Here is a 27463-nt window from a genome sequence, read left to right on the forward strand (position 1 = left end):
TTCATAACTTTTAAAGTAACTACAAAATCCAACTAAATAAGAGAAATCACAACAGACACCAAAGCAAACACAAAAAAAAATTGGTTTAAAAAAAAAAAAAAAGCCTGGGAAACAGGCCAGTGGGATTGTGAAACGTAAACTTCTTTATATAACTACATTTCAACTGTTAAGAAAGGGTTTTGAAAAGAACTAAAAAAGAAAACTGGCTGGGCGCGGTGGCTCACATCTGTAATCCCAGCACTTTGAGAGGCCGAGGCGGGCGGGTCACAAGCTCAGGATGTCGAGACTATTCTGGCCAACGTGGTGAAACTCAGTCTCTACTAAAAATACAAAAATTAGCTGGGCGTAGTGGCACGTGCCTGTAGTCCCAGCTACTTGGGAGGCTGAGGCAGGAGAATGGCTTGAACCAGGGAGTCAGAGGTTGCAGAGAGCGGAGATCACGCCACTGCACTCCAGCCTGGCGAAAGAGCGAGACTCCGTCTCGAAAAAAAAGAAAAAGAAAATTTTCCAACCTAACATTAAAATATCGAATCTCTCATATTATTGGTTACATTAAAATGACAGAAGTGTCAAGTTGATTAGAGATTGCATTGTTTTTTTTCCAGTATCAATATCAATGTGAGACACTTAGTTTTAATTATGAAAATGAATTATGAGTTTTGTTTTTGAGGCATTTCATTCAAAGCTCGTATCAACAACCATTTGTTAAACACTGATTATGATTTTAAAGGCCCATTAAAACTATTATTTGTAATCAAATAACAGCAAAATTTATTGAGGGCTTATACATTCCACACTCCCTTCTAGGTACTTAACATGTACTGTGAACTTAATACTGACAACCACCATTAAAATTAATGGTTGGATTATTTAATCCTTATTTTTTTCAGATGATATAAATGGAGGCAGACCAAAACTAAATTATTTGCCCAGATTTTCCCAGTTAATAAGAAATTGAGCCAGGATTTGAAGCCAGACTGGGTGCCAGAGCCTATGATTTCCATCATCACTTTCTACTTCCAACATAACACACTAAGCAATGATGATGCTACCATCTGTAATGATTACAGTATCAAATTCATTTAGGTAAGGTAGTTCTGCAAACAACAAATGATGTAAAAAATGGTAACTGTTTGTGCTCTAAGTAGCTTCAAATCTAAGGAGTAAAAAATAGCTCTGATGAAAGACATTAATAAGTATCTTTTTTTAAATCTGAAAAAGTATTATGGCTCAGAGGAACTCAGAAGGGCAGAGTGGGACAGGTGAAACACTACTTACACATTTTCTGGAAATAAGGTAGCCTCTTTGGGGTCCTCTGACAGACACGCAGTCAGAAGCCCTAGGTTTAAAACCTTGATCTGGTCTTGCTCAAGTTAATTCACCTCTTTGAGCCTTTTTTGATCTATCTAGTTACTGTATTAAATGAGAGCATATGGATTTTAATCAGTACTTTTTCAGTAACAAACTGAATTTGATTAAACTAGATTAGGCATAAAAGTAGACTTAAGAAGGGTACTGAAATGAATGAAGGAAATTTTAGAAACCACAAGCGCTTTAGGGACTTTAAGAACGGCAACTGGGACGACGATTGGCTCACTTGTCCAATGCTGGAGGACTCGGATTGGTCAGGTCTAAGCCTACAGACTGAGAAGTGAGAAATGCGATTGGCAGCTCTATCACAATCATGTAGTTCCCCAAAGGGCACCCTGAAGAACAGATGCCAGAGGAGTCTAAAAGATACATCACAACCAAATTTCAAAGTGCCAATGAATTTTACATGCCATTTTACAAGTCCTAATAAAAATAACATTGACAGACACAAATGAACACTTAGGCACTGCTCTAAGCATATCACATGTAGTAAGTAATACAGTACTTGGAGGAAAGCCCAGGCTATGCACAGGACACTATTTGGATACAGTGTAGAAAAGAATAAGAAGTAGTGAAGAGGCCTCAGGTGATGAAGAGCATTAAATGGGAGGCTAACATACTTAACTTTATTAAATCAGAGTCAATGCAGATCAAGGCACCGAAGGAGATAGGGCCACAGTTCTGTATTAGAACAACCTACCTAGGTTTTTCAAGAAGAGAGAAATGGGAGGTGGGGAATTTAATTAATAAGTCATTTCAAGAGGAAGTTTAGCAAAGACTTGAATAGGTAGTAGTAGGAATAGAAAGGAAAACAAACAAAAAACAGATGTTAAGGCTTTGTAGAACTGTCAGTAAACTGAAATGGAGACGAGGAATAACAGTTCCACCTGATGCATGCAGGGCTTAAAACCTAGATGATGGGTTGATAGGTGCAGCAAACCACCACAGCACATGTATACCTATGTAACAAACCTGCACGTTCTGCACATGTATCCCAGACCTTAAATTAAAAAAAAAAAAAAAAAAAAAAAAGTTCCAAATGGCTAAAAATTTCCCCATTGAAGGAATAAATGATGATGGTACTTAGTAGAAAAAAATGGCCAAGTCAGGGATGAGAACTGGTTTAAGGGGAGAACGATGATGAATTTAGTTTTGAATATAATGAGTTAAAGCAGGCAATGGATTCTCAGAAGGGGATATCAAGAAGGCAATTCCACAAGTGGCATCACATCTCATAGCTTGGAGCAGGGAAAATTTGAGCTTCTGAAGTAGCTGAAATTGTAAAGAGCACAGAAAAAGAAGAAATGAAGATACAAGACTGATACTTAAATTCTAATCCAAAATGTACTTAGCCAATAGGTTTGTAAAATTTTAAAAATTTAAATTTATTAGGATTTATTAACACAATTACACAAAGTTCAGGATTTCATTAATGATGGTCACCAATATGTGCTTCTTTGTGGCTTTTTAACCCATAATTCTCATGATTCAAATTTATTCATATTATAGTTGAATTTCATACATAGCTTCACAATGTGGATTTACAGGTCCATCAGTAAAATTAAAGAAAACATATCTTTCATGAAAGGCACATAAAGAATCTAAGCTAACACATTTAAGGTACTTCGATAACTTTGAATTTCTTTACATTACAAAGAAGAAAATCCTCCAAATGAAACAGATACGAATATAGTTTATGGTTACACACACACGCACACACACACAATTCAACAAATATACTTCAACCCAGGGACAACATATAACTTGGAAACTACTTACCAGCAACATGTACTGAAAGACTAACTTTTTCCAAGATGAGTAAAAAAAGGGGGCGGGGTAGGGAGTGCTGTTTACTTTGCTGAAACAAGGTCAGAGATGACACATCATGAATAATCAAAAGAAAATTATTCTATCAAAGCTCAGTATCTAGTGATATGTAACACTTATTTGAGCATAATCACTGACTTATTAAATACTAGTACTCATTTTCTAAGTGTAATTGTCCATTTCATTCTCAGAAATAATAGTATAATTGAAAAAGAAATAATATAAACTCAAGCAAGTGGAGAAATCTGAACATCTAAGGGAAAAAAAGTAATTTTAACATAATGTGATAATCACATTTGAAACTAGTTATATGTATAAATTTAAATCTTGTATTATATCAGCAATAGAGTATTCAAAGATCCTTCTTGTTACCTTCCCAACGAGGAGCTATCATGTATGCTAGGTACAAGAGACGCCTCAAGGGAAATACACAAAAGCCTCACCAATGTCTCAAAATTCATTATGCCCACAGGTTTTTTTTACCCACAAAAACGCTCTTAGGATCCCTCAAAACTTAGTTATAAACAAAAATGTAGTTATTTAAAGTGTATAAAAATGAAGATGACATCACCTTTGAGGCAATGCATTAATATCAGCCAAATATTAAAATTCAGAGTGAAAACAAGTGAATAAAAACTAAGTGTTTACAATAAGTCTAAGACAGTATATCCTCAAAAATCTGAAATTTTAGTTTTTCAAACCAAATCTAATGTGGAATCTAATGTAAAATTAAATTATTTTATTTTCTTAAAGTAGGAAAAATCAAAATGCACACAATGTTTAAATAATTGATCCAAAGGCAGGTGTATTCATCTTAAGAACATTTCAATAAAACACATAAAATTTAAAGAACAAATCATGTTATTAAAATAGTCTGTGCAATGTTTGTACAAATAACATTTTTATTAATACAAGTATACATATAATCAAGATAAGGGTTATGTTTCCTAATATTAATTACTGTACTTAAAAATTTACAGGACATGAACATAAATAAAGCTGTTTAAAACTGGCAAACATAGTAATAGTCTGTCATTCAGTACAAGGTATTATTTATGTTATTTCCAAAGCCATCACCCTAGAATCCTAAGTTGCCACTCTAAAAACCTAAAAATAATGTCAAAAACTAAAGTCATAAATACATGTATACATACATTTGCATATTTACACTTATGCAGAAATCATCAATATACTAGAGCCCAGCTTTAACACTGTCCTTCAGTTTCACACTGCAGGACCATCTGTCACATTTAAGAAAGGTCCTTCTGTTACTTTCAGTTAAAAAAACAAAACAGAACAACTTTGGTCAGGTCCCAGATGCATTTGCCTTATATTACATTCTGTGTTGCTGCAAGACTCTAGTCTACAGAGATCCATATATAAGTACTCATTTGGTTTGAAAATGCATTTTACCATTAACTGCAAAACTTAGAAGAGACCACAATCTTTTAGATTATTTTTTATGATGACATCTGTTACAGCATCAAAAACAAACTGCACATTCTTAGTATCTGTGGCACATGTGAAGTGGGTGTATATTTCCTTTGTGTCCTTTCTTTTATTGAGGTCTTCAAACTGACATTGAATATATGCAGCTGCCTCTTCATATGTGTTTGATCCTGAGATGGAAAAAGGAAAGAAATATAATGTAGAAAGTTAAAATAACTGCTTAAAATACTGAAGTCAGTTTCATACAGCTTCATTCATGGACTCCTTAACTGTGCTTTCCCTTCTAGAATGGGAGACACTATTTCTTCTACATGAAAAACACTCCATGTTAATTACCTTTAATGACTGTAAGTTATCCCTAAAATTAAACAAAAAATTTCCTCTACATGGCATTCCGTGTTCATCATGATCTTTGTTCCTGCCTCAATCTCCAAAGGCTAGATCTTTTATCCTCTTATCTTCTGTCCTCTACACCCCAACTCAGATGCTTGATGACGGCATGCTATTTCAGTTCTGGCTCAACGGTGGATCAAAAAATGTTGGCTGAATGCTGATCAGTATTTTTTCCTCCCTTTTCTATATATACATTAATTAGCATTCTTCACTCATTTTTCTTTATTCAAAAATTGTACCAAGGTCTACAATGATGTTTAGGAGTATGAGGTTACAAAAAAAGTGAATGACACACTCCAGCTTTCAGGTTACTGACTAAAAAAGACTCCCTCTGAGTACAAACACTCCAGAAATTGTTTGGCAATATCTAAAGATAATCACACACACACTCTGACCCCGCAATTCAGTTTCTAGATATACACTTGACAGAACTGTGTATCACTGAAGACACAGAAGAAGTGAGAATGAAAGTACTACTGCTATACTCAATAACTGAGTTCACTCATAAGTGAACTATTGAGCAAAAGCAGCTAGATGCAAAAAGATCATATACTGTATGATACAACACTGTTTGAAAAATGAATTGGTGAGGACAAAAGTCTCACCAATTAATAGAGTCTGTGGCACATGTGAAGTGGGTATATATTTCCTTTGTGTCCGTTCTTTTATTAAGGTCTTCAGTGATTATCAGTGAGTAATCAGTGATTACTCTGTGTATGGGATGTGAGTGTGTACGTGTGTGTTGCGGGGAGGTTTTGATTGGTTAAGACTCGGAGGAAGCATGATGGGACTTTCAGGGGTCTTGAAACTGTTTGGTTTCTTGACCTGAGTGGTGGATACTGGTATGTTCACCTTTAAAAATGCACTTATGCTGAGGGTGTGTGTGTACATATGTACGTACATAATATACATAATGTATACAATGTAATGCTATATGTAATGCTTCAATAAAAAAAATTAATCATCCAAAATTATCTGCCAGGCTTTCAAGGTCTTCTACTATCCAGCCTGCTCTGCAGTGCCATCATTCTGAGATCCTCTCCTCCACACTGGTGCTCAACCCAGGTCCATGTCATGAGGACCCAACATGCAAACTGCCACCTGTGGTACTGCAGTACTTCCTCTTCATTCTACTTTACCGGCTGAGATCTCTGCCTGCCTTCACATTTGCTCAAAATTGGCACTCCATCTAACTTTTCCTAATTAATCAAATCTAGCTGGGTTCTCTATCACTTAAAAACTTTTGTCTCCTCCTAGAAATAACTATTTCAGTTTTTGTTATACTGCTTTAAAGTCTTAAATTCTTTTTCAGTGTTGAGTCTCCTAAACTAGAATGTGAACTCCTCAAGAGTAAACATCACACCCCACCAGCCCCATACTCCTTTTATATCTTACAGAATCCAGTATAATACAATGTGACAAATGCCCATAGGAATGTTGTGTAATGTGCTATGATACAGATTATGAGATTTTTATTAGGGATAAAAAGGTAATAAAGTTATTGTCTTTAAGTTTACATTTTAACTATTTTATATCACTAGAAATCACATACTTTAAAAAATCAAATTTTATTAAATCCTAAGTTTCGTTCTCCAAAATTTTAAAGCAATTAACAGCATCTTGTTGGCCCACAGAAGCTAATGCAACTGCTAAATTAAAATATATTTCAGCCAAACAGCTTACATTGAGTGCCTACCTCAATTTGCTCTACATATCCTAGGCAGCTAGCTAGATTACCCTCAAAGTACAAACACATATGAATGAACATTCTTCATTCTGATTTTAAGTCTTAAGAAAAGAATGGCAATGCAGGGACACGAGAGCAAATATGGTATTTTTTTTTATGTGAGATAGAATTATCCTGAACAAAGGTAAGCACAGGTGATAACCAGGTTCAAAAATGAAGAACTGGGAGGCTGATGACACAATCAAAAAGGAAAGAGAAGAGATCTGCGTTTAAACAAGAAGAGGAGTTCTGTTTGAGCTTCGGGTGCTAAAAAACCAACCAACCAACCAAACAAACAACAAAAAAACATGTATGTTCAAGCAGTTGGTAATGCAAATCTAAGGCTCCAGAGATAAATTAGGGCTGACCATAAAATTTAACCTATTGAGAATAGCTATGACTACGAAAGGATAGAGAGCTAAGATGACATGACTGCAGATGAAACTGGTAAAGTGGCAACATACAGTAAAAAGAAGAGGAGGAGAAGGATGACACATGAGCAGACAGACAGGAGATAAATCAAGCAAGTTGCTTAGGCGCTACACAGGGTTCTTCCATAGCCATAGGAAATTGAGAGTTGCGGCTGAAGCAAGAAGCAACTGAATCAATACTTAGGGCATGCCATGGAGATCTTAAATAATAATCTTAACTCTGGAGATGTGAAAGAATTATGTAATATTCTTTTTGTGCAAAGATTCTGAAGTCAGGGATTATTAAGCAAAACACAAGCAAAAATTCCTAAACACACTGTCTACTTGGCAAGGAAAGAGCTAACAAGTATATTCTTAGTTCTTCTGAAATCCCTGTAGCTATACAATATTTATGGATTCATTTGGGGCTCTGGTACTATGAATTAATACAAAATGGCTACATCATAGAATATGATAAAAATAAACTAAAAAATATATTCAAATAAGGGAAAAAATAAGCCATCTTGACTCTGGATAACTTATTTCTAATAAGCACAAAAAAATGTTCCTGAACACAGTGATTCAGGACTATGACTTCCAAAAAGAAAGCAAAGTTTTAAAGTAACTGTGTGAAATTAGTTTGAACTGAAGTATAATTTCACAGTACGCAAAAAGAGCTATAACAATTAACATGATTATATTTACCAAAGAACCCTCCCCTTTTGGTTTCAGTGAATGTTTAATTAAATGTAGCCTAGCCATGAATGGTCGAGGAGCAGGAGGACAATGGATTTGGGTCTGGAACTGCACTCTGGCTTCACTAAGCCTCGCTATTCTCATTTGTATGGGTAGGGATACCCGAGCACTGACATCACAGGGTTGTCTTAACATTTCCTGTAAAATGGCAGTGAATACTCATCGTACAATTGACTCAATACAAGACTCAGGAAAACGTTGTTTATAAAAAAACAAATCCTTGAGACTTTTTTAAAAAAAACAGGAAGAGTGGAGTGACGGTAAATAACTAAACTCTTCAAAGTAGATTTGGAGATTACATACACCAGTGGTAGTCAAACTCCTGTTTTTTAAGGCATATTGAATGCTCTTCACTAAAATAAAACCTTACTTGATATGGAAACCAGATGAAAGCTGAGTTCCTCTGCTTTAATGAAAAAGTTATAAGGTGGCGGGTGCGGGGGGCAGTAATTAGTTCTGTTCCCTCTCCCATCTCCACCTTCAACAGCAACCCAGGAGGTGCTCCAAGGAACTAAACTAAACCAAAACTAATGTTTTAGCCCAACTCCTGACTTCACAGATGGAATACTGAGACCTAGGTGAACTAACTGCCTTGCTCAAGATCAAAGAGCTAATTATGGAAAAGTCAGGACTGTACTTCAGGTCTACTTTTCTCACTCCATGGAATTTTCCACTGTAGTAAAATTAAAGCACTATTAACAGTCTCATTACCAAAGCTTAGGCTTCTTGCGAAACCTTCCCTGCCCTTCTGGAAGAGTTAGCCGCTTCAATGATCCCATCTTCATTTTCCCCCTTACAATAATGTTCATGTTCCTTTTTAGCAGTAGGATGCACTGCTATTGCTTGTTGTTTAAGTATGTCTGTCTTTGAGATTAGATGGTGGGCAGAGACATGTCTTATTTATTGTACATCACACAGTACTGATATGAAATCTGTTAACTTGGTTTAAAAACAGTATTTTAACTTGGAGTCATCACTAAACATTATCTAACAGCTTTTCCATAAAATGAATACATTATTTTCAGTAATTTCCTCCACATCTTAAGGAAATTTCTGTGCTCAACTGCAGTTTGATAAATAATATCCCTTAAAGGTCTAAGAATCACTAAGCCAAGAGATTTAAATTAACAACTGAATTCTTGCCTTAGGGAAAGTTTCAATTAGAAATATGTAACTTGACAAGTGATTCCCAGAAAAGTAAAATACCTGCATATTCTGGATAGCATATAGTGAGAGGGCTCTTCTTGATTTTTTCTTCAAAGAGATCCTTCTTGTTGAGAAAAAGTATAATGGATGTATCTGTAAACCACTTGTTGTTACATATGCTGTCAAACAACTTCATGCTTTCATGCATTCGATTCTATAACAGAAAAAAAGAAAACCAATGGTCACTAACAGCAAGGACTTTTAAGGAGTATTTTAAAAAATAATAGGTGTTGTAATAAAACAGAGTTTAGTCATTGAAAAATACATAACATATCACAAAAATACATTTCTGTCATTTCAGAACACACTTTCACTTTAGGTGAGAGAAGTGTCTAACCATCTTTCATCACTTTCTGCATCCAACTTTTACTTGCTAAGTGCCCACTATATGTCATGCTCTATGCCAGAGAACATCCTGCTACAGGACAGTATAATCTAGGATGTGAAATGTGAACTTGTGAAAAGAAATGACATCGTCATAGAGCTTATTTCATCTAAGTTTCCATTAAAAGATAAACAGAGGTTTTTAAAGATTAATAAAATTGAATTGAACAAGCTAAGACCCAATTAGCCCATTACTCTAAATATTACAATAAATATAAATACTGGAAGAACACTTCCAATTCCTGTTTCTGGAACTTCTAGGATCTGTGCTCATCAAAGAGGGCACTGATACATTTTGTAGTGCTGAAATAAGAGAAATGAACATGTGGTGTTGCATTGCACTATAATTTCATAGACTTGATTTTAAAGATATAATCGTCTCTCGGTATATTCAGAGGGATTAGTACAAAGACCCCCAAAGGTACCAAAATCTGCATATACTCAAGTCCAGCAGGCGGTTCTGTGGAACCCACGTACAGGAAAAGTTGACTTTCTGCATACTCAGGTTTTGCATCCCATGAATGTGCTTGGTTGAAAAAAATTCTCATATATGTGGACCCATGCAGCTTAAACCCCTGTTGTTCAAGGGTCAACTGTACAAAAGACATTTCTACTCCTTTTTCCCCACTTCGTAATAAAGTTAACTTAAAGTTTTACATTTCTATTTAAAAATACTTCCCCCATATTAATGGTACATTGAAACCTATCTGAAAATTACAGGGCAGCAACAAAGTATAACATATATTAAAGATTTACTGGCTGGGTGTGGTGGCTCAGGCCTGTAATCCCAGCACTTTGGGAGGCTGAGGTGGGTGGATCACCAGAGGTCAGGAGTTTGCGACCAGCCTGGCCAATGTGGCGAAACCCCATCTCTACTAAAAATACAAAAACCAGCTGGGTGTGGTGGCACGTGCCGGTAATTCCAACTACTTAGGAGGCTGGGGCAGGAGAACTGGCTTCAAACCGGGAGGTGGAGGTTGCAGTGAGCCAAGATCGTGCCACTGCACTCCATCCTGGCAACACAGCAAGACTCCATCTCAAAAAAAAAAAAAAAAAAAAAAAAAAAAAAGGATTTACTAAACTAATAGAAGTAACAAATTAAGAAAAGGGATCTTGAACTACTATGTAAATATATTTCCATGTGCTATGTTGATATCAGATACAGAAATGCATAGTTAAGCTTACAGGCTTGAGGTGAGATTGACTCTCCATACTTTCCTTTTCCTCAAGATCCACCTGTGCTTCTCTAGTATATTTCTCTTGTATTAGGCAAATAGAAAAGTTAGAGGAAAGACCCTGTACTTTCAAATTGTTATAGACATTAGAAAGAATTTAAGAATTTTTCTCAGAAAAATTCTTGGCAACACCTTCAGCTCTTCATGTTTCAAGCTCAACTCTTAAAGTAGTTCTACTTGCCATTTCTTCATCTTCAGCTAGAACCAGATCGTAGTCACTCAGTGCTACACAGAAGATGATCGCCGTCACTCCTTCGAAGCAATGAATCCACTTCTTCCGCTCAGATCTCTGACCTCCCACATCAAACATTCTGTTAAGAGGAGAAATGAGTTAACATCATATTAAACGTTCAAGAAGTTCTGAGAAGTTCTTTAACAAAAAAAGCTCTGAATAGTTGTGGAAATGTGTGATGAAAAGGAAGGAGAGAAGGACTTTATGGGAGGAAAACAATGTCACAAACTGGACTTCTCAAAAGGGGAAAAAATCTGCTAGTTTTTAAAAGTTTTGATTGAAGGGAGGGTATCTCTAAAACAAAAGCAAAAACAAAAGTACCCTCAAAAGACAAGACGTTAACACATGGAAGAACACTTAGAACATTAAAGCAAACAAATGAATGGACTGCACTGTGTGTAAACACTGAGAAGTCACATGAAGCAACTGGGGAATGCAGAGATCAAAGAGTAAATATTCCATTTGCCACAGTCACGGACATCGAAGGCAGAGAACAGAGAACCCTCCTCCTACTAAAACATGTTGTTTTAGCTCAGAAGTAATAAGCAAGGCTTTGATGTAAAGAAGAAGCCATTTCAGGTAAGAAAATGTAGGGCAAGCAAATAAAACTCAGATAGGGTAAAATACGTTTGCATAAAAAGTAAAATCAGGATACATTACAAAATGAGAGAACTGAACTATGACATAAATGAGTGATCCTACTGAATGGCCTCAAAATTTAGAATGGAAAAAAACTCAATTTTTATACAATATACAATAGTGAACCACTGTAGGTTACTGAACAAAGTAGTAGCAAAATCAAACAATATAAAGACAATAGTCTATTCCTTTTCTAAGATCTTCTAAAGTTAAGCAAAAGTTAAAATTTGCATAGACTACATTATACAACCTAGAAATAACCACTTATATAATGAAAACACTATGCAAACTGGTACATTTTTAAAGGCTCCATTTATCTAGATGGTGCACTAATTAAAATAGTCCCTATTTAATTCCCAGGCAAAAAGAATTTTCCCTACAGAGCAGTACTGGCCTATAAACCAAATCTGAGTACATCAACTAGTATTGTTACTTTTATGATCATTTAAGCAGCTTCATTCTTTTGGCTTAGCTGATACCATTGTTCATTAAATTCAGGTAAGTTATATAATAAAATGTTTCTACCACAAAATAAATCAAAGAGTTAAGATGTAAAACGCATAGCTGGGTAATAAAGATCAAACAAGAACAAAATAAATGATAGTAAATTAAAATGATTTAAATTGGGTTACCATTTGCAAAAATGCCCAGGAACACAATTTGAAAATAACTTTACTGAAAAGATAGCATATCTCAGTGATGACCACACTCAAGAGTTCCCAGTAGAATTATTCTAAATGCATTTCTGCTCTCATTCATCTGAGGCTCATTTAACCTATAAAAAGCAAAGTTGAAACCATATGCTAGCAATGATAGTAATTCAACAGAATTCAAAATCCAAAATAAGACAAAGTTTATCTGAGGTTCCTGACAAACCTGTGTTTATCTTTAAGTCACCGAATAAAAACAGCAACTAAATACATCAATCTCAACCAAGAAGCTTAAATGGAGTACGATAAATGAACCTCGTGGAAGGATAATGGTGAGAGTCAACTTTACTCAATCCCAGTATTTGCTGGATGCTGAAATGACAGGTTTGAAAAACCTAGGAGGGAAGTGAAAACTATGGTCCTGAAATAAATGTTTAAGAGTGCACCTAAACAAGATGAAAAGTGAATTTTATACAGTCAGACCGCCTTAAGTACCAAATAACTGATTTAGTATTTGCCTCTGCCACTTATTACTATTTATAGAGTTCTCACCTTTACAGCATTTTTCATAGGTAATAACTCATTTTATTTTTAAGCCTCTAACAGAGCAAAACTGTAATAGAATGTTAAGAAACTTAACCAAGTTTACCCAACTACTTATTAGGGGAACCGAGGTCTAGAATCTTTACTTGCTAACTCCAACACCACACATTTTCTCCTCAGACAATATTGGTTAGAAATACAGTAGTTCCCCCTTATTCCTGGTTTCACTCTCTGCAGTTTCAGTTACCTGTGGTCAACCAAGGTCCAAAAATACAACAGTATTTTGAGAAAGTGAGACTACATTCACATACCTTTTAATTATAGTATGTTGCCATGATTGTTCTATGTTATTATTAGTTGTTAGTCTCTTACTGTGCTGAATTTATAAACTTTATCATAGGTATGTATGCCTACGAAGAAACACGGTGTATACAAGGTTCAGTACTATTAGCAGTTTCAAGCATACATGGGGGGTCTTGGAACATATCCCCTCAAATAAGGGGGGACTACTGTAAGCCATTAGCTGAACATAATTTAAGTTTGCTTTAGAACACAATCTTTAAAACAACGTGAACAAAAACCAAAATCAGAATCTAAGGTATACTAGGTTAAAAAAAAATTCTAAGTCCCAATCTATTAGTGAACTTCCTTGTCATTAAAATCACTTCTTAGTTTTAAGATAAAATGATTATATTCTCTGGATCAGACATACCTGATTATTTGAAATCAGAGTACTCAGTTTGTTTATTTAATATTATGGAAATAGTAATAAGCAGACTAAAAGAAGTTAAACAATTTCAGTAAGAGATAATGACAGCAGTATAAAATGTCCACTGAGGGCTTTTTTTTAGAAAAGAATGAAAATGAAAAAAAAAAAAAAACCCTATGCAAAACCATAGCATGTATTAAAGCACAAAGCTAATGCTGCCAGATAAATTAATTATGACCTATATCTTTGTTTAAGAAAGCAGGTCAATGTTTGTTTCTTGGGGAGAAGTAGCCATGAAAATTGAAATAAAGCTTTAGTTTTCTGGAAAATTCAATTACATGAACCACCTGTAAATCAGTGACAAGTGATAGCAACAAATGTATTAAATATAAAATATTTATGGAAGCAATCAGAAGTATTGTTGCATATAATTTAACAGTGCTCACTACTTCTAACAGTGAGATTTCTTTATGAGATGAACCGATAACTATTTTTTCTCTCACTAGGAACCTTTATTCCAAGATGATTTTAGAAATTCTGCTTTATTATCATGACCATTTCAGAGCAATAAAGTTAGATGAAGCAAAGCCTAATCCGTAATTCACAGTAAAGATTTATTTAGAATGATTATGTTGAATCATATAATTTTTAGTGAAAATAAAAAAGACAAAATAATTTCAATAACGATATGGGACACTCCGTTTGCAAACCAAATGCAGACAAATTACTTTTTGGCAAACAGAATAATATAAGTTTATTGTTCTTTTGCTTGTGTAATCTTTTAAAAAATTCTTTTTGGTATTGTGGGGATAGAGTTGGGTAAAAGTTAAGGAGATATATACACAGTCTTGTAAAGTTTGAATTTCTACAAAGACACCAAAAACCTCCACTAAACATAATCTTAAAAAAAAATCACAAACTGATAACAAATGATTTATCTAACCCTTCACTGTATTTAAAAGTTGAAATTTAGAAAAACATGAAATATTAAAATTTTCCTTAAAAAAACAGACCATAAACACCTTTTCTAATCCAATCTCCTGCAGTGACAACTGGAGTGTGCTCAATTTGGGTCAACATATCTATAAAGCTCTGCAGCTGTGCGATGATAGCTACTTGATGCCCATGACTACAGTGGCAATCTTAAAATCAATCTTAACCTTGCTGGGTTAAAAACAAACAAAAATATCCCTATCTGTTAAATTTAAAAGAACAACAACAATAAAATCCCTATAAGTCTACAACTCACTTAATTCTAGCATTTTTATTATTTTCATTTCCAGGAATATTTACTAGTGAATATGTGGTGTAGGACACGCATAGGTTTTAATACTGTGTGAATAATGTGACTCTATTATAGTCATATAAATTAGTCATTGACTTCAGAAGGGCCTCCCAAAGCTATTGAACAGCTTTGTGTTTGGTGTTCCTTCAGCTGAACACTCAACTGGCACTTGGGACATGTGACATTTTAAATGAATGTGAATTATAAGAAACTAGCAGATTTTAAAAAAAGAACTTCTGCCTCTTTATTTAGCTTCAATGTACTGAAATAAAAAATACTAAGAAGGAAAAAAGGAACATCTGTATTTTTTAATGAGTATTTTTTAACATCAAGTAACACTACAGTGGTCTTAGATGTCTATGACAATACAGAAGTTTTGTTTCAGTAGAATATCCTGTGATGTTATCTTATTAATGTATATATCTTTACATAGGCTACATACTTTCTCTTTTCATGATTTTACTATTACTTTAATAGAAATGATGAATAACAGTACAGACTTAAAGGCAATTTTGTTTGAGTGAACAATGAAATGAGTAAGTGGAGCAAATTTTTAGAAGAAGTCATGGTAACAACTAGCAGATGACCTGGAAGGGAAACAGATGAAAGTAACTGACCAGGAAGGCTGTATAATAAAACAAGACTCTGCAAATGAAAACATCATATTCAGTTGTGTTTAAGTCCAACAGTTTTCCTCATACCTTGGAAACTGTTATTTACTGGAAAAAGAGAAAAGTAGTTTTGTAAATTTGAATATGATGTTTTACTAAACTTTCCTGAGCCTCGTTCATTATAAAATGAGGGAACTGGGAAAACATTCACTCCAAGACCCCTTGCATTTCTAAAGACTACAATTCAGTGCTCTTCTGCTCAGACCTCAGTAAGCGGATATTCAGTACACTTTAAATGTGTATTTCTTATCATGAAATAGTGCATAAGGACTACCTTCACAGGGACGGCAAGTTCCCTAGGAAGAAAACTGTTCATGAAAAAATTTTTAAAGCTGCTCTTAGTATTTCCATAAATAAGCATTTATACTATCAGTAAAACTTGCTCTCTTTTTACCTAAAAATAGATGGCAACACTTTCCGAAAACACAGTAGATTAGAGCAGAATTTTCTGTTTAGAAATAAAAGCCAAAAACTATTTTGTTTGAATCACTGTAAAAACTACAGGCAAAACAGAATTTGCCTGGATAGATTTTCTTAAATAAAAATATTCCACTTAGGAATGCTTTTTTTGACTTCACCCAAAAATTATTTTGTATAATCATCTGAAGAAAGTTTTTTTCCAATTGTAATTTCCGACTGTAAAAATGTTGTCAACTTTTATTATACCTTTTATTTCTAAAACAATGTGTTTTATATCTAAAATTAGAAAGCTACTCACTTAAAATGAAGATCTTTGAAAGTAAAATGGGTTTCAACAATTCCTGTAGTTTTCACTCTAGTTCTGAGAACATCTTGTTGAGTCGGGATGTAATTTGGCTGAGCTATTCTGTCCAAGTCATTCAAATAGCTGAAAAAATTAAACAAAACAACGTATTAAATATAGCCAATAAAGATCATCCAAAACAAAAATTAAAACACACTGCAATATAAGCGATAATCTGAAATCACTAAAAGTTTTTAAAATTCTGTGTAAAGATACAAACGAGTTTAAGTTGGTATCTTCTTATATAACTCCCATGGAAATAAAAATGTTTACACCTCTGCAACCACAAAGCTCTTTTAGTATGTTTTAAATATATTCTTTATTTCTAAGGGACAGTTAGTAATTCAAAGGAAAAAGAACAACTTAAAAAAAAACAGAAAGCTAGTACACAGCATGAGTTTGTTTCTTAGAATTCTTTATCACACTTTTTGGATATAGCACTGTGTTTATGATCCAGACATCACTCTTTTTTATTGAAGATTTTTAAAGTCTTAATTTTGGAGCAAGTAGTGATGAAAGCTCTGCCCAAAGGCTGAATGAGATGTTTCTTTTCAACCACTCTTACGTTACATACAGGAAAACAGCAAATACTCCTCTACGCTGCACTTTACTGCTCTCTAAATCAATACATGTTTTAGTCACTCATGTAATACTCTGCCACTGGTGCTACATATGTTGTGATATAAAAATGTAGTGGTATCATACCATGCAATGTAAAAGAGTAAGTTATTTTGTGTCAAATTATACGGTATAGTCAATAATTCACAGAAAGTATAGGTATGGAGAGATTAATGTGGATCTAGGTGATTAAAGAAGGATTCATGGATAGTGAGGGGTGTAAACAGAATAACGGGGATGGAAGAAAAGGAATGACACTGCCCCAGGAGAAGCTGTAAATTAGTATGGAGATGAGAACAGTTGCCTGTTCTTTCTTGGAGAGTAAAGCCACTAGTAAGCTATACAAAGCCTTAAACGAGGAGTTATGGAATGAGTCCTAAGGTCAGCTGAATGTAGAGAGCATCACCGCAGTGCTTTTATTACGAGAGCTATAAGGTGACTGATAACTTGGAAATAAAAAATGTTTTAGACAGTCAAGTGTATGTATGTGGTAATTATACTAGAACACATAGAGAGATGACAGCCTGAGTTACCTGTATTGTATTTACTGAAGTTAAGAGAATCTTATCACATTGGTGATAATACTCCAGTACTTTCTCTGTGCTTTTAATTCCAAATGTTCTACTTTATTGTAAGAAAATCCGACTTAACAAATCAAACAAGCCATGGCAAGATTTTACTGCCTCTTTAAAATAATGAGCTACTCTTATTTAAAATGTTCTTTGATTACTCACAGATTTCTTTGCTTAAAACTGTTATAGTTTGCTGGGCACGGTGGCTTGCGCCTGTAAACCCAGCACTTTGGGAGGCCGAGGTGGGCAGATCACGAGGTCAGGAGATCGAGACCATCCTGGTCAACATGGTGAAACCCCGTTTCTACTAAAAATGCAAAAATTAGCTGGACGTGGTGGTGTGTGCCTGTAATCCCAGCTACTCGAGATGCTGAGGCAGGACAATCGCCTGAACCTGGGAGGCCAAGGTTGCAGTGAGCCAAGATCATGCCACTGCACTCCAGCCTGGCGACAGAGCCAGACTCCATATCAAAAAACCAAAAAACAAAAACAAAAACAAAACAGAAACAAAACAAAACAAAAAACTGCTACAGTTCAAAAAAATCTCTAAAAATAATATTTCAATAAGACAAAGAAGAAAAGCAGGCACTGCGAAAAATTCTGATTGTTCTAAATGATTACAAATTTAAAGTGTGAATTGGTGGGGAGTCAGCCCTAATGGGCAACTTGACTGCATCTTAGCATCCCCAGTCAAGAACTCATAGATCAAGATTCCCTCTAATAACTATGGAGAAAAATGTTTCTATGACTTTCTTCATTCCTAAAAAGCAGCCACATTAGTGCCATCTTAAGGTCACGACTATTAGAATAAAATAATGTAAAACTAAAGCAACATATTTTTCATTTTATAACTTTATTTTTTTTCTTTTAGATATGGTCTTGCTCTGTCACCCAGGCTGGAATGCAGCTGCGCAGTCATAGCTCACTACAGCCTCAACCTTCTGGGCTTGGGTGATTCTCCTGACTCAGTCTCTCAAGAAGCGAGGACTATAAGGGATGGGCCACCATGCCTGGCTAATTTTTTTGTTTTTACTTTTTGTAGAGACAAGGTCTCAGTATGTTGCTCAGGCTGGTCTGGAATTCCTAGGCTCAAGTGATCTTCTCACCTCAGCCTCCCCAAATGCTGGGATTACAAAGCATAAGCCACCAATGCCCAGACTATGTTTTTGTTAACTCATTTTCAAGTAGTGTGCACAGGAGAGAGTAGTGGACAAGAGACTGAGGGGGTCTGGAAGTTCCCACATATAGTGAGAAAGAGAACTTCAATCTGTCATTCCCAAGTAGCACCCCTTAATTACTGAAATAGCTCCTTTTGCTGGGCTCCACTCAAAGCAATCTTCTCATAATAGTGACTCCCACTTAAATCTCTGCAGATGCTGGTGGTGTCAAAGCAAATATGGTTTAAGACTTGTGTTCTTCCTATAAGTATTTTTTCTAATTTGTCTTCTAGCCTTTGTGATGCCTGGTTTATGAATTCATTCATTATTAAACAAGATCATATTGAGTGCTGACTGTGTCAGGCTGTGGGAATACATTAGGTAAAAACACATTACTGAATTTACAATGTAACGGCAGAGACAGAAAATAATCAAATATTCACAACATAAGCAGAAATAAAATAACCTCAAAATAAAAGGAAAGCTGAAGAAAAAGTAAATTAGGAGTACCTAAAACTGGAGAGCAAGGACCAACTCAGTGAGTCAAGGAATATTTCTTTGTATAGGATATGATACCAGTTGGAGAGATGGGCTACATATTCAATGTGTTTATGTTATATATACATGTATAAACCACATAATAATACATAAGGTTAATACAAGTGTAAAATGTTAAAAATATAGATTAAGAAATACAGGGTTATAAAGATTGATGTGGGTGATACAATACTATTTCTTAAACACACTAAATCACACAACATATAGTACCTATGCTGATGCTGAACAAATAATATAATTCGCTCTTCAGGAGCCACACCTCATTTACTTATTCATTGTGGCAAAGTGTATGCATTCACCTAGACCTTTCAAAATCTGTCATCTATCTAATCCTTACTTGTGTCCCTAACAGCCAACAGCTGTGTCAAGAAAATGGAACAATCCTGGAAAGTAAAACAAATGCACAACATAGATTTTAAGAGCAATTAATGCCTAATACATATCATATAGGACTTTTTGAGTATGTGTGGTAAATTATAAATTTGTTTTTTTTGTTGTTTTTGGTGTTGTTCTATGGAGATCACCAAACAGAAAGCTCCCTGATTAGGTTTTTATTTTTTATTTTTTTGAGACAGGGCCTCGCTCCATTCACAGGCTGGAGTGCAGTGGTATGTTCATGGCTCACTGCAAACTCAAACTCTTGAATTCAAGCAATCATCCTGTCTCAGCCCCACTGAGTAACTGGGACCACAGGTGTGCACCATCATGACTAGATAATTTTTGTATTTTTGTAGAGATGTGGGGGTGGGTCTCGCTAAGTTACCCAGACTGGTCTCAAACACCTGGGCTCAAGAGAGCTGCCCACCTTGGCCTCTCAAAGTGCTGGGATTACAAGCAATGAGCCACCTCACCCAGCTTCCCTGATTAGGTTTTATCACAACTTGTTTTGCAAACTTTCTGGCGCCACCACCTGAAAATTTAGGGCAGATTTTTCTTCTAAAAAACTGAACTTAAGTATCTGGAAACTGTATCAAATACAACAGGGCACACACACAACTGACAATTTTCAAATACAGAGCTATTTTACTTACTGAAAAAACATCTTGGAGTCATTCTGCACTCTTTCAAAAAAATCCCTAAAGTACCTGTCATTGAACAAGTAACTCTTCTCAGGCACTGCTAGTATAATGAAAAGAACTCAAATCAGTTACACTCTCAAGATAGCTCCAAGTAAACTTATACACCCCAATTCAGAGTGGATTCTGGAAACTTCCAATTACTTTCTTGAAAATATATTGGAAAAGGTACCATTTTGCATGTTTCAATTAGAGTTACATAGCATGAGTCTCTTGAGACACTATTGAACACACAGGAAATAACACTGCTATCTACACACACACAACACACATAAGACAGATAAAATTTTAAAATATTGTCATCTTGAATATCCTAAGTTGTACAAGAATGTGTCAGCCAATTCTGCAATAAAATTGACTTGGAAGTATATTTGACTTGCAAGTAATTATTCATGATAGTTTAGTTCTGAAGTTATGATTACTTACTATGCTGCAGAATCATTAAGCTGGTACTCTCGGGATCTGTTGAAACAGGCTTGTACACCACTATCTTTCCACAATCTCTTTATAACTCCAGCAAGTTCTGCAGTCATAAAGCCTTCTTCAGCAGCTCCAGCTAGCACAAAGAGTTGGCGTGCATCATCCTGAACATTCAAAGGACATTTTTTTTAAGTAAATAGGGATATGTTTGAGATAAAAAGTACAAAGGAGACAATTATAGAGTTAAAAAAAAATGGCAATAGTGAATTTCCTGTTTTTATTAATGTGTCATTACTTTTCTTTCTCTAAGGCACCACTTAAAAACTGGGTTGACCAAAAGACAATAATCATACATCATACGTCTATGTTTTGTGGTGTCAGTAGTATCTGTCAAGGCACTAGGAAGCTGGAAGAATAACTAAGGTTCCAGCTCATAAAGGGGACATTAACCAATTATGCACTCACAGTTTTTTGTGTACTGAAGATGGTCATTTTTGAGAAAACAGAAGAAGAACCTATGTCTTCTTCCTCTCTCCTCAAAATGTTTTCTAAACTAAGAAACACAACTTTTAAAAATTAGAGATAGAATTGAACTAAGTGTTAGCTTTCTGATATACCTTATAGTTGCAAAACAAGTTCAGAGCAGGGAGAAATCAATGTGGAGTGGGCAAGACCAGAAGACTAGTTTCATACAATGGTCTGAGATTTTCAGGAGATTTTAAGTATGGCCACATTAAAATCAATGGGGCAGAAGTTGGGAGCAGGTGTTTTGCTAATCCAGGCATAGAAAACAAAATAAGCACAGCTTTGGAGTAGAAATACTCATGATATATATAGAAGACAGTATGTAAAAATTTCTAAATGAAAAGATACTTTATATAAAGTTAATTAAACTTTGCTTAAAATTTGAGGCTACTCATATTTGGTTATTCTGATCCACAAGTAATCAACCACTCTAAATCAGTGTGGGGTCCAAGAGAACTATAACGTGCACCACTAATACAATCTAAATTTTCTAATAGCTACATTTGTAAAAGCTTTTTTTAAAGCTATGTGAAATGATTTTTAACAGTATTACTTAACCTATGTATAAAAATATCAATTCATTTATATGTAATAAATATACAATTATATTTATTATGAAATTTATTATGTATATTTTTTCACACATATTACAAAATCTGGTGTGTATTTTATGCAAACAGCCCATTTCAATTCAGAGTAGATACATTTTAAGGATTCAGTAGCCACATGCAGATAGTAGATACCACACTGGATAACATAACTCCAGTTTTCAAGTAATAACACAATTTTTAAAAAACACAACAATAAACAAACAAAAAACCCAGATGTGAAGTTTCTTTCTTAACCAAGATTCTCCTTAACTTTAAATATGTAGCTTTAAGTTAACTGGGTGGACAATTCCTAATTTCTCTCAAGGGGCATTCTTCCAAAGTATCGTAGCAGATGCTTACAAAGTGATGGCACACATTATTAAAAGGGGTATAGAAGAGAAGCAGCATTTGGTGACACAGGCTAGCAGAGTGTACTAGCTGACAATATAAATTCATGCTGTTGCCAATTTGTGAAACATTTTCTTTTCAGCTGGAACCCATCATGAAAAATAATTAAGTCTCTCAGCATGAGAACATATTATTCAAGCATATGCTTCCCTTTTTAGCAAATCACAAGAGAAATGCATGCAAGCAAGCGACACGTGCATAATATCCTTAATAAACCTCACATAACATGGTTTCAAGTCATTCTTAGCACCATTAGCCTAATTCCAGTAAACAATTATTCAATTATCCGATTACCTATACATGAGAAATTTCTGAATCTGACCATTTTTATTTATTAAATTACATCAAACATAACCTATTTTAGTAAAGTACTTTCCGTATAAGTAGGTTTTTAAATGAGCTTTCATTATGACGTCTTCATTCAATTTCAATAGCGTTTTTTGACAAAAAAGGACTAATGCCCTCCAGTATGGGTTACAAGATCACATTCTTCTCAAACTTTCCAGGGACAGGCCTGAAGAAAAGCCTTAAGAAACTTTGGAAGCTGTATTTATAAACTGCATTCTCTCTGTAGCATTAAAAAAAATGTTTCTTTTTCATAATTCCACATATAAGTAAGATGATGTAATATTTTTCGGTGTCTGGCTTATTTCACTAAGCATAATGTCCTTCAGGTCTCAAAAAAAATCCACAGAAACAAAAATAGGTCAAGGTCAAATATACAAAGGTAGAGGACAAACCAGTAGTTATGGCTGTGGGGTAGGGGAGGAGAGGAGGGAGGAGAAAGAGAAAATAGACATATTCAAAGAATACAAAGTAGCAGATACGCAGGATGACCAAGTCTAGAGAAGTGGACACTGAAGTACAATATGAGGACTGTAGCTAATGAAAATGTACCGTATTCGAGATTTTTGTTAAATAGGTTTTAACTGCTCTTGTAGCCAAAAAATTTAACTATGTGAGATAATGGATATGTTAACTTGCTCCACTAGAGTAACCATTTTACAATCTATATGTATCTCATAACATCAAGTTGTAAAGCTCAGATAATTTTTTCAAGCCTCTTTTCTTTAAAAAAAACCTTTTCTTTAAAAAAACCTTTTCTTTAAAAAAAACTTACTGGGATTATTCACTTCCACATCATTACCAGGACATTCAGGTGTGTCTGTAGATGAGCTTTCAGGTAATAAATCTGAGCAGAAGAACACTGCTGAAATTATTCTACCTAATCTTCTGTATAAAACGAACCCAAGGCACAAAGAGCTTAAGCAACTTACTTAAAGTTCCATGGCTAGTCACCCAATCATACAAAGTAGGGAGTCAACAGTTCATAAGTGGCTGTATCTAAAACAGGATAAATTTTAAAAACACAGAATGATGACAATGATTTTATCTTGCCATGGAATGAGGTCTTTGCAAAATTTATGAGAAGGAAAATTACTTAACATTTATAAATATAAATGTGAGGGTACCAAAACAGTGTGATGCGGAGTAGAAAAAGAATAGAGATTACTTAAGAGAAGACTGGAGTTTGGTAAGGAGGGTTACAGGTTAATAAAGCAGTTTACAGGAAGTCTTTGTGGTGGTGAAGAGAAAGAAACATTATTTGACAGGCAATTATTTGACAGAAAAATTCCTCTCATGTAGCAAAGCTAAAATATTTTCAAATTACTAAAAGCTAAATAAAAATAAGATGATTTAGAGAAGGTAAATTCCAGTTCATAAAACCGTGTGCTCTGAGAACTCAGAAAGGAGCTATGAAGCACTATTTTGTCAAGAGACAAATAATAAGTCCTCATTCCAAGCAGTGATCAGGGAATATCTAGCATGCTGTACTTATTCAGTGATTACATGTTTTATTTAAAGCTATCACCCACTTTATGAAAATTCATAAGAGTCTGCCTAGGATAGGAGGAGAAGACTTTGAGGGAGCATGATGGCTGTAGTCTGACATAATTACAAGGTAACAAAGAACAGAGTTCATGTTTAGGCACAGAGCAGAAAAAGGAGCATTCTTAGAGCAAAAGATATCAGAGTTCATCTCAATTACAGGATTTTTTTTTTTTTTAATAAAGCCACCTGAAAAACAAAAAAGGGAAGGGGAATGAGAGACTGAGGTTTTAAAGCAAAGTGGTATGACTATTCATTGTAATACAGCAGGTAGAATTTATGCATAAGATTAAGAGTTTACATTTAAAAAGATCAGCAAACCCTTCTAAAACAGAAGCTAAATAATATGGTAATGGAGTGTTATTGAGAGTTTCTAGCACGAAGGGGTGTTGAATTTTACTGAAGGCCTTTCCTTCATCTATTGAGATAATCATGTGGTTTTTGTCTTTGGTTCTGTTAATGTGATGGATTACACTGATGTGCGTATGTTGAACCAACCTTGCATCCCAGGGATGAAACTGACTTGATCAGATGTTAAAGAGTTGCTTTAAGGAATACATACATGTAAAATACATTTTTTTCTAAAAGCACAAATATAATCAAAGTAAAACTGACTTGAGGAAATGAAATGGGAAGTCATTTTTCTTTTTTCCCCATAAATTTATCTCTGACATATAGTTAAAATTAACTTAAAAGGAGGAAAAAGCCTAAAATAAAGTTAATTTTAACTATATGTCAGAGATAAATTTTTAACTAAATTGCAGTGAATTTAGCATGAATTAGGAGTTTCATTAAGTCAACAAGGGAAATTATCAACAAATATATAAATATACATATTTACAAATCTTATACATGTGTATTTTTTCAAATTGGTAAAATGGAGAAATACTGACATTTAAGCGTTCTTTGTACTGACAAGAGAACTTGTCAAGAGATACAGAAACGTGAGATAAGTGAAATGAGAAGAGAAATATACTATATTAGAAGCACACATTCATTTCAAATGGTAGCTAGTAACATTTTGCCACATATATATCAACATTTTTCAGAATCAAAACAAAAACCGTAAGTTTCTTCATCTTAGTTCTCAAACATAAACCAGAATACTACTAAAAATGATACAAACATTCATGAGGAAAAAACAAGTAAAAGTAATAAGGAGCATTTTGAAAAAGACTAGGAGCACAGGGATGTTTTTATCAGATATTGAAAGCCTACAATATGTAGAAACAGTCTACTATGAAGGCAGATCCATAGGGGGAAAAAATCCCAAATCTGAACTTATTATACGATAAATGTGGCAAGATAAATCAGTCAGAAAAGATATGATTAATCCAGTCACACTGGTGATAATTAGATAGCCACCTGAAGAGAAATAAAATAATGTACATCCTTCATGCATACTCCATGCTTCAGACAGATTAAAAAATAAACACAGAAACAAATGGTAAAATTCACTCCCTTGAAACTCCTCTTGCTTTTAAAAGAGCATCAATATTTGCTAAATCTTTTGTTGGGAGAGGATGTTCTACATTTAAACACAATGGAAGAAATAACAGGTGAAGATTTAAACACTTTTTAAAATATAGTATTACCATAACATTAATGGCAGTTAAGTAAAATGTGACTTACTAAACATTTGTATTAGTGGACAAAGGGTTAATACATATGTACATATAAACAAGCAAATAGATCATCAAAACACGAAGATTCCAAGTGGTAAATGAATAAAGTGTCACAAACCACATAGAAAAATAAAAATATAATCAATTGACACGGAAAACTGGTCAGCTACATTAAAAACGGAAAATTCAAAGTAAGCTGATACATGATTTACTAACAACAAATTAGCAAAGATTTTTTAAATACAAGACTCCTAAATTTTGGCTGTCCAGAGTGCTAAGAAAACGCATTCCAAAAACTGCTGCAAGGAAAGCAAACTGATAGAACCTTTCTAAAAAACAATCTAGCAAATCTGGCAGACAGACATAGACAAACTAACTAATGAAAGTAAATAACAAAGTTATTGGAACAGAAAAATGGCCATTATGCAGAAACATACATGAGGCTTGGGGGGAAAAACTTATGTAAGTCAATTCAAGGTGAGGATTCCTACTCCTCATAGCCTGAAGTATTCTAAATAAGTGCTTCTCAAGCTGTCTGTGATGAAGAACCAGTGTTGGGTTTTATTTCATTTGCATTTGTTTCCAATCTATTCCAGAATAATAATAGAAAAAATTAAATGACATACAAAATATAAATTAATTGTTTTAAAAACTCTCAGAGTGAACATATAAATTACTCTGTCAATTGCTATAAACCCAATGCTTACGTTTAATTTCTATATCCACTTTGTGCACACTCTTGCGGACAGGCACTGGCCCATGAATCACATTGTGAACAGCACTCCTGTAAGTGCCCAGTGCCTGAACAGGCGAATAGGCCCCTCTGTAAAGCTTCTAAAATTTTACTTCATTAGAAACATAATCACCTAAATTATCAATATATTATCACTCACAGATGGACCATCCTCATTCTGCGAAAGTTCTGAAATGATATTAGGCATAAAATGTGATTGCTCCGTGCCAGCCTTGAAAACAATTTTGTTTCTTCTCATTTTCTTCTCATTTTAAATAATCAGTGTATAATCTGTTTTGGAAATCTGGTAACTGCCAAATACGAAGCAAACCACAGAAAATTACTCACCACTTATTAAGATTTTACATCTTCTTACTCAATTCTTACCAAATCAACCTATATACTAAGATGTAATCCCAACGAAGTCAACAAGCTGTTTTGGTTTGTTGTGTTTCAACAGGGTTGTGGGGGAATTAAGTTGGCTCTCAAGTTCATCTGGGAGAGAAATTATGATGGCATTGTTAACTGGCAAAAGAACAATGGAATGAAATGGGGTGCACTTACTCTACCTACCAGGTGCCATGAAACGACAGAAATTAAAATGGCGTGACTCTCACAAGAGTAACAGTAATGTAATAATAATTACTTAAAAAAAAAGAAAAAAGGCTGGGCATGGTGGCTCACGCCTGTAATCCCAGCACTTTGGGAGGCTGAGGCAGGTGGATCACCTGAGGTCAGGAGATCAAGACCAGCCTGGCTAACATGATGAAACCCCATCTCTACTAAAAATACAAAAAAATCAGCTGGGTGTGGTGGTGGATGCCTGTAATCCCAGCTACTCAAGAGGCTGAGGCAAGAGAATCACTGAACCAGGAAGGCGCAGGTTGCAGTGAGCCGAGATCGTGCCACTGCACTCAAGCCTGGCAAGAAGAGGGAAATTCTGTTTCAAAAAACAAACAGAAAAAAAGCAAAAGACAACAATAGCAGTAACAGACATTTATTGAGCATGTATTATGACGAAGGCATGTGGGGAGTGCTTAAT

At 34.7% G+C, this 27463-nt stretch overlaps 1 protein-coding gene across 2 annotated transcripts in view; it reads right to left on the reverse strand.

The window, feature by feature from the left end:
• Nucleotides 1–2731: 2731 nt before the first annotated feature.
• Nucleotides 2732–27463, reverse strand: part of GNAI1 (G protein subunit alpha i1) — an 81658-nt gene continuing 56926 nt past the window's right edge. For both annotated transcript variants that reach the window (XM_015134189.3, XM_015134190.3), the window contains exons 4-8: nt 20657–20814; nt 16205–16333; nt 10939–11068; nt 9139–9292; nt 2732–4817 (exon numbers count right to left, since the gene is read on the reverse strand). In XM_015134189.3, the coding sequence (XP_014989675.1) occupies nt 4627–4817; nt 9139–9292; nt 10939–11068; nt 16205–16333; nt 20657–20814 (762 nt within the window). In that variant the 3' untranslated portion in view covers nt 2732–4626. The remainder of the gene's footprint in view (nt 4818–9138; nt 9293–10938; nt 11069–16204; nt 16334–20656; nt 20815–27463) is intronic.

The sequence above is a fragment of the Macaca mulatta genome, chromosome 3 (assembly GCF_049350105.2).
Source record: "Macaca mulatta isolate MMU2019108-1 chromosome 3, T2T-MMU8v2.0, whole genome shotgun sequence".
Lineage (NCBI taxonomy): Eukaryota > Metazoa > Chordata > Mammalia > Primates > Cercopithecidae > Macaca > Macaca mulatta.